General features: G+C 32.5%; 1 protein-coding gene across 2 annotated transcripts in view; it reads right to left on the bottom strand.

The window, feature by feature from the left end:
- Positions 1 to 3,790: 3,790 nt before the first annotated feature.
- SPPL2A (signal peptide peptidase like 2A) overlaps positions 3,791 to 8,760 on the bottom strand; it is a 38,133-nt gene continuing 33,163 nt past the window's right edge. Inside the window, exon 16 of one of the 2 annotated variants that reach the window (XM_012728798.1) lies at positions 3,791 to 4,388. In XM_012728798.1, the coding sequence (XP_012584252.1) occupies positions 4,314 to 4,388 (75 nt within the window). In that variant the 3' untranslated portion in view covers positions 3,791 to 4,313. The remainder of the gene's footprint in view (positions 4,389 to 8,760) is intronic. The other variant, XM_004687794.2, reaches the window with a different exon arrangement.

Below are 8,760 nucleotides of genomic sequence, written 5' to 3'. Positions count from 1 at the left end.
AGAAAGTTAAGAATTAGTACCCTCAGTTTACAGAAATCTGTCTCCAGAATTTTGCTAAGTCTGCATTGCTTCATGTTATGTCAATTCTAAAACTCATACACATGTAGTTGAAATTTCCAAAATTTTTTAGGAAGGATGCTTTCTCACTAGTGTTGCTTAGAAATAGTCATTATTTTTTATTGCTGAAAAACCATGATACCTTGTATTCGCATCTAATTTTAAATTGCGGTTATTTGGGTAAGGACCACAGTAAATAGAAATTGGAGAACTATTGATCTTTATATAAAGCACAGGCCTATCATTTTACAGCAAAAGAAAAATTAATTTTAAGCTAATAATTGTTAGAGTTCCTAAAGACTGGTAAGGTATTCTCTTTACTCCAACTATATGATATACATATTAGACTATTTAAAGCTTACTATCTAAAGAAAATGATTTGACTAATTTGCTGTTTAACCATGATACATGTAAGTGTCTATAAAGAGGAAAAGAATTCAACAGATAAAATTTTTGATTTCTATTTTAAAATTTAATGAGCATATAATAGAAAATGCAAATTGTACAAGAATACACAATGAAAAATAAGTCTCCCCATGACTCCTGTGTTCTAGCCATTTTAACGCTCTCTCTTCCTAAAGAGCTACAGAGACTCAGTTTTTTATTCTTTTTTCCAGATATATGGGATAAAACAAAGTTTTACTGAGGCAGGGCATGGAGGGAATAAGACAAACATTACAGATACCTATCTGGACCAATTACATCTAAGTTAAAAAGACAATACAATGATGACAGAGATTTTGGTAGTTTGTGAGACCAGTACTAGCAAAGCTGCAAACGCCTAGGTTGTTCACCACAAGAGGTAGGATCTCAGTCAAAAAAAAAAAAAAAAGGTCTGTAATACTGTGATTTAGTATTTATAAAGAGCAACTGATTCAATATATAAAAGTTTCAGTAAATAACTCAAAATTTAGTTTTTATAGATAACATGTCAGACTTAACAATTTCATAAGTGATTATTACCATATGTGCTTTATATGAACATGATCTAGGACACTATTTGTTTTCAACTATTTTTTTACCATTCAAAATATAAAACAAATTCAAGTTTTAATTTAAAATAGGATTTATTGAATACCACAGTGAATTTAGTACATCAAAAATTTGTCTTTGTCAATAGTAACACATAAGAGTTGTAAAGCACTGTTAAATTAATACTTCAAAAACTTTTAAATTTTAAATCCTGTTCCATAAAAAAAGCCTAGTAGTGTTATAAAAGTATTTACATTGACAAACCAAAGTGTTAAAAAAAGTCCCACTCTCAAACCAATTACCTAAGAAGTAAAAGTTTAGCCATATATATTAAAGGTCCTCAATTGAATAAAATACAACAGAAGAAATAAAAAAGACAATTATCTACCTAATTTACATTGACTTGTACTGGGAGAGCGACAGGCTAAATCAGATAATATTTAGGTAGAATTAAAGTTGTTCAAAGTACTTCTAATGCCTAATCAAAGAAAACATATTAATTATTCTACATGTGCTCTTTTAGCTGCCCTTAATTGGCAATAATGCAGAAAAGTGTTTGAAAAAATTTTTCTCCAACGAACATTTTCACAGATTCAAAGGTTGTCCTCAAGTATGGAAACTTTTACTGAGAAAATTTACATAGTTTTTACTACACTATGACATGTATACTACTGTTACTGTTTAGCTGAAAAGTCAGTAATCCAAATTCTGAGTAGTACAATAGAGGGTCAAATTTCAAAAGATTCAGTCATTTGATTCAGCGCTCTTGAATTTAGGGTACCCTTCTGGGAATTGTAAGGTGATTTATAGTTAGTATTTTTATTTGATTAGCATTACCATTCCCAACCCCCTTTAGAATTATCCTCTGAGCTACAGCACATAATATACAATTTTTTAAACTGTAGAATTATATAACATCACCAAGCCTTTTGGACTAGTACATTCCACTAGTTTGTAACTCCTGTGCTTTTGAAATCATTTGATGAGGTTATGCTGAAATTGTAGAGACCAGACTTAAGATATTTTTTAGTCAAATGTAAAGATAATTCTTGCTTATACCTAAACGGAAAGGAAAACTGAAAAGTTCCTTTGTATTTACTATACATCGAAATCTATATGGACATGTAACTAAAATCTCTGAATGCCAACAGCAGATGGACTTTCTTCAAAAGGGAAATTAAATCCCAGATTCTACTAATAACATTGCTCATTAAAAAAAAATCTACAAACCAGAAAATATTAGAAAAGTAAGTTCTTTCCTACAAATCATCTTTAGTTTTGCTGAAGTAAAAATCATCTATATTACAATTTGAGATATTTCAGACTGATAAGCTGCAAAAGTGTTCAGGAAGAATTTCTAAGAGGTAGTAAATTCTGTTGCAGTAAGTAATAATATATCTTACTGTTTCACAGACATGTTTAGGATAAAAATTTCTCTTTCCCTTGAAGTTATTGGTAGTAGGAGGGCAGGAGAGGAAAAGATAGTCCTTTAAAACCCAACTTTAAAGTGGAATTTTATGAAAGAACTCAAGATTTCAGACTTTAGCTATAAATTTTCTTTAATAATCTTCATAAAATGTGGTTGAAGTTTTAATATCATAAAGGTGGGGTGAGAATTCAGATAATTTTACTTAAAAAAGCTATATTTTGGCAAGCATTACATTCTAAATGAAAATATAGTTGGAGTTTTAAAGTGGTACTTAATCTGCTCTTCATTCTACAAGAACCTGCCAAATAAATCAGTTCATTGAAAAAATTCAGACTTGATATTATGGAGGCAAAGTTAAGATAAACTTTTTTTTTGTCAATCACATACTTGTCACTTCCATAAATCAAAGGATTCATAAGTATATTAAGTGCGGAGAGACTATTAAAGGTTTTCTTTGCAGTTTACTTAGCAAAGGTTCACAGACACAAAGCATCCAGTTCGCTCAAACGCTAAATTTAGTTCAAACATCAAAGATATAATCCATTTAAAAAGCCAGAGTTTTATCTCTTAATCAACTGAACTGGTCTTAGAATGAAACATCATAGATTTGTTCACAGAACTGTACATTATTTACAGAGAAATACAAAATCCTGCTGCCTTTGCAATCACTTGTCATTTGGGAATTTCTTTGAAAAAATAAAATGGACCTCTGAACTTAGAAGAATGTTCCGGGCCATATCTGAGATTTGGCAAAGAGTGAGAAAGATTTTCAGTTGACAAGTATCACAGTGATGAACTGGTCTAATCTACCTATTTTGTGAATAAAGAATGGAGATACTTGTTATCTTCAGCTAAGACAAAATACTCAAACTCTTGTAATTAAATTGAGTGTCTCCTCTTTTGTTCTTTCCTTTGAAGCATATTCTGTAAACCACATACTCCAACAAAATTAAAAGTCTAAAAGTGGTTTCTATGATGAAAGGAGTGGGAATCAGGGCCTTGTTAAGGGTATTACACTCAAACAACAAGCTATATGAATTAATATATAATTTGATAAAAAAAATTTTACAAAATATACAACCTTTAATATAAACAGAAATTTTAAATAGATCAGAAATACCTAGTGAAACTGAATGTTAGTATACAATTTAAGCTACATCATCAAGGAAATAGCAGATGATTGAAAACTATAAATTTCTGTTTTTGTGTCCTTTTAATGACTAATTCTACTTATTATGTTTCTCTCTGACTGTAAAAATACTGTAATATAACACATAGGCAGTAATTTAGGTTTTCAAGTTTTAAAAAGGATTGGGATTAAAAAAAACTATGCTACAAAAATAAGCATATATATATATGCATATATATATACACCCAAATTATATATTTCTAATGTCTGAAGTGTAAAAGATCCAAAATTTCATTGCTGAACTACCTTCTTACATGATCTTAAACAGGTATTTCTACAGAATATAAAGTTTATGTAATTCTTATAGTAAAGTCTCTCAGAAACTTAATTTGACAGAAATTTATCTATCATTAGAATTGAAAGAAAGATTTCAGTAAGAAAAATACAGGGGCTGGTCAAGATTTTTTTTTTAGAAAAATATACTGTATATAATACATCTTCAAAATTACACATGCTTTTATTTAATGTGAAGGCACAACTCTAACATAGTTAAAAGCAAACATATTTTAATTATTTATATCACTGTCAGTACCAGGTCATAAAAATATATATTTGCAAGCATATAATTTGAACATTCTTTCAGATTGTCAGTTCAAAATTCAATCTAAAAAGTCAAACCCTATTTCTGGAAAACCAACTGACACATCATTGTAGGTCCATGTAATATTATTGTTGCACAGTCTGTTCACCAGAAGTCACTGAATTTTCTTCGTTTGTCGTATAGTCCAAATGGTTCATCATCTAGGCATAAATAAAAGATGTTAGGATGTGCAAATTTTCAACTTGCTCTTTATAGTTGCTAATTTGGCAAAAGGATTCCCAGTTTTAAAAGAAGAAAGAGTGACCCATAGAACTGAGTGGTATTCTGGCTCAACAGCCTGTTCTCCTAAGGACATGGTCAGGATGACACTGAACCTTTCAGGAAGCTTAATCATATGATAACTGCTTTTTCTGGATCTTACACTATCTCCATTTCCCTATATGCACACTGTCCTTCATGGCAGTGAGAACTCTATCACAAGAAAATGTTCCTGATATTTATTCCAGGACACAATTCCTAACAGAGTCTAGAAAGATGGCCTCTGAAATAGGGTCAGTTAACCCAACATTTACCGATAGTTCTGCTTATTTGTAACTGAACCAATCTTCAAAAACAGTGTACAAAAACACTCATTAAAGCAGAGTATTGGAGAGCTGTTGATACTAAAGCAAAGCTGTTCCAAGTACCTCTGCATTCTGACTTGTCATTTACAGCTTGTGACTTCTAAAAATAATTAGAAGTACCAGTGACATTTAACAGAGACAAATCCACTGTTCACCTGATAGCAACACACTGAAAGTTTAGCTCATACACACAGTAAAATAGCCCACTGAGGCTGTGGCATAATTCCACTGATTAAATATTAGGAACAAAAAAGGTCCCTAAAATTTCTCTTAATTATTCTATATGCCATAGTAATTATGCCACTGCCTGATTTTTCTCTAGAGAGAAAAATAACACCAATATTTGCTCTGTACTTATTAGAATTAAGACCGAGTAAAATCAAATAAATGGAATTGAATACTTAGCTCATGAAATATCCAGAAAAAAATGCATAGAAATAACTATTTCTAGATATAATTTGCAGGCTTACTGAAATCCTACTGAAATATTACTTCTTTTTGGATCAGAGAAATTTGCAGGAAGGAATGAAAGACTCCAAGTAAAATCTTAAATACTTCTATGAAGTCTCTAAAGTTACTAGCAACAAGTGATGTATAATTTACCCTTTGAAAAAAAAATTTTAAAAGTCTGCAGTGGAAAGTTGTTTTTTATCACCATTTTCTTGCACTCAACTTTAATAATAGGCATTGGAATAAACCTAGTAATTAATTGCATAAACAAATGTGTTATCACTTTTGATTCTGACTTTAATTACCATTACTTGTTTTACATTTGATTATTTCAAAATTATAGCAAAAGCTTTTGGTACTTAAATAATTACAAAGAAAGATTAAAATATTTTAAAATTGCCTCACTTTTACAATACTTTATTAACATTTTGGTAATTTTGCGAGGGCATATTAACATTTTGGTAATTTTGCGAGGGCTCCTAAAACAATCAGGAATGCACACATGAGACGAAAGGTTAGTGGATTAAGGACTCACCATTATAGCTGCTTTGCATTAAGAATTTCAATAACATTCAACAAAGGATTTACAATATATTAAAACACTTCATCAATAAATGGGAAAGGACCTAATTTCATTTGGAAAACTTGGAAATCTAATTAGAGTTAAATAAGGTATATTCTAGAATGGCAATGCTATGGAGATAAAGGAGAGACATAAGAAGGAAAGGTCACTATTAACCTCAGAAATAGACCAGGAGCTTCCTGGGGATTGTCTTCAGCATTGCCTCTCAGGTCTATCCTGCCCTGGATCAAAAACTGGTCTTCCTCTGTTTTACTAGGCTTGTCAAGGTTGCTTGTCTTACTTCAGAAGCCTCTGCTTAGCCTTACCTGATTTCAACACCACCTCACTACCTCTTTGGGTAACCCACTCTAGTGGGTTACATATTCTCCCACTTGCCAATAGATTCAACTTATTTTGTAGATGAAGAGACAGTTTTAGAAGATTAAAGAACTTACAAAACTGATGTCAAAGCCTATAATATACTACTACTACCTCCCACAAATGACAACATTCAAGCTAAATTAATTTTGACTTTAAAGACAACAAAACAATGAAAAGATTTTCACATTAAGAGAGTATAATTTTGTGAAGGTATTACATTCTGTAACCGGTAAAAACATGAGTTTTCCAGAAGAATAAGACTCTCCTGGTAGTAATTAGCTAAGATCACATAACTACTAACAAAATCAGAATTCAAATTTAGATAGTTGGACACCAGACTCCATGTTTTTATTACTATATGCTATACTAACAAAATTATGACAACACTACAAAATGAAAAGTGTATAACCAAAGGTGCCTACCTTTACAGACACTTTTAATTGGACTTTCTTACAAACTAATTGCCTCATTTAGCTACTATGTTATGTGAAGACCTCTGGAATCCACACTTCTGAGGCTATGCATTATTGCTTTGTGTCCAGCTGCAATGACTTTTCCCTTTAGGGGTAACTGCTATGAAGAACTGACTTTTTTCAATATTACAATTTAAAAAAAAAATTTTTTTTTTTAAGATTTATTTATTCATACAGAACTGGGGTACAAGCCAGAGGTACAGGGGCAGTGAGAGTCTTCACCAGAGACAGAGTGGGGAGCAGACAGGCAGATCTACAAAATACACTGCTGAGGGGAGCAGTGGGCGGGTCAGGAGAGTCTGCAGCACCATGTGGATCACCTCCAGGGCCAGGGATGGAACTCGCACGGAAGCAGCTGCCACTAGCTTGCAGTGCTGCTTCCTACCTATTGTGCCACCAGAGAGGGCCCCAATATTACAATTTTTAAAAATCAAACTTGGCTTGTCAAAGGCACAGTATCTATTCATAAGGAATGTAAATATATTCCTTAGTTGAATTCCCTCCTTACCTACCATCCCCTTTCTCCTCAATATGTATCATGGAAGAAAAAAGAGATGCTACAATAAACCTGAGAAAAAATAAGGTGTAGAATATTTCCAAAGAAACAAATGCTACTATTTTACACATACAACATCTCTAAATATTCAATCATTTCTAGTGTGAACTGGTACAAGGTCTGGAAGCTCCATATAAATGGTTTAAAGGAACTGCCACTTAAGGGGTGGAGGGGGGAGGAGAGGGAAGAGTGCTTACTAATACTAAATGGTCTTTCATGTTATTTAAACTCTTGTATTGCATGCTTAAATAATACAGACATGCATAATTTTTCAATTAAAAAACACACAAAAAATAATTAAAATAAAAACAGAGTTGGGATTTCACATTAATTTTGTCCAAATTTTAAAATCATTCTGGATAATATTCTAAAAACAAATTACTAGATCAAAAAAAAGGTAAAGAGTTGGTACATGAATAGGAGAATATTATACAGATATTAAAATGATTTTTACAAAGAATTAACAATGAAAAAAAGACAATCATGCAGTACAAAAACAAAGTAGAGAACTCTTTAGAGTATACTATTCACATATGGCTTAAAAGTGGGTTTCTCGGCCCTCCCTGGTGGCGCAGCGGGTTAAAGCACTGCATTGAGAAGCTAAAGCCACTTCCGCATGAGTTCGATTCCCACCTGCCCCGGAGGTGACCACATGGTGTGGCAGACCTCTCCTGACCCACCCGCTGCTCCCCTCAGCAGTGTACTTTGTCGATCTGCCTGTTCTGCTCCCCACTCTGTCTCTGGTGAAGCCTCTCACCGCCCCAGCCTCTGGCCTGTACCCCAGTTCTGTATGCATAAATAAATAAATCTTTAAAAAAAAAAAAAAAGGTGTGTTTCTCTAGAATTTTCAGTGGACTTAATTTTTTTTGCACTTTTCTACACTTAAAATTTTTTTGTAATAACTACATATTTTATAAAAAAACTTTCTAAAAAACTACTAAGAGGAAAGTTTTACAAGTAAAAATTTGGTGATGAGGATAGCAAGAAACTTAATTTTGTAAGACTATGAAGTCACAAATTTAAATTCTAAACTAAAGATGTAAATGCCAATCCTACACAACATTTCACTGTTTCTTTTCTTTGTCCTGATTTCCCTCATAATCCACTGTTAGTAGAAACCTCTTTTTCACAGTTCTGTCTTGAGTCTTTTCTCTCTCTCCATATTCTCACTTTATTGAATATACAGATGACACTCCCAAATTTCCATCTCTAACTAGGTCTGTCTCCTGTATATGAAGCAATATTATTTAACTGCCTATTACTTCTATCTTTGTGGCAGTTCTTTAGGCACTTTGACATATCATCTATTTCATCTCTGTGAATGGCATCACCAATCACTCACTCAGTTACCCAACCAGAACTCTTGGACCCCACTTTCTTCTCTCCTTAGACTGAACCCATCACCAGATCCCATCAATTATACCTCTAAATTCCTGCTGACTTTGTCCACTTCTCTCAAACTCACTTCTTTACTAATTCTGGCTACTAAAGCTTCTCATTATAATAGTTATCTCCAGTTTTGCTTCC

This window comes from Condylura cristata, unplaced genomic scaffold (genome assembly GCF_000260355.1).
Source record: "Condylura cristata isolate star-nosed mole 26May11 unplaced genomic scaffold, ConCri1.0 scaffold00023, whole genome shotgun sequence".
Classification (NCBI taxonomy): domain Eukaryota; kingdom Metazoa; phylum Chordata; class Mammalia; order Eulipotyphla; family Talpidae; genus Condylura; species Condylura cristata.
This window is presented reverse-complemented; position numbering and strand designations above follow the sequence as displayed.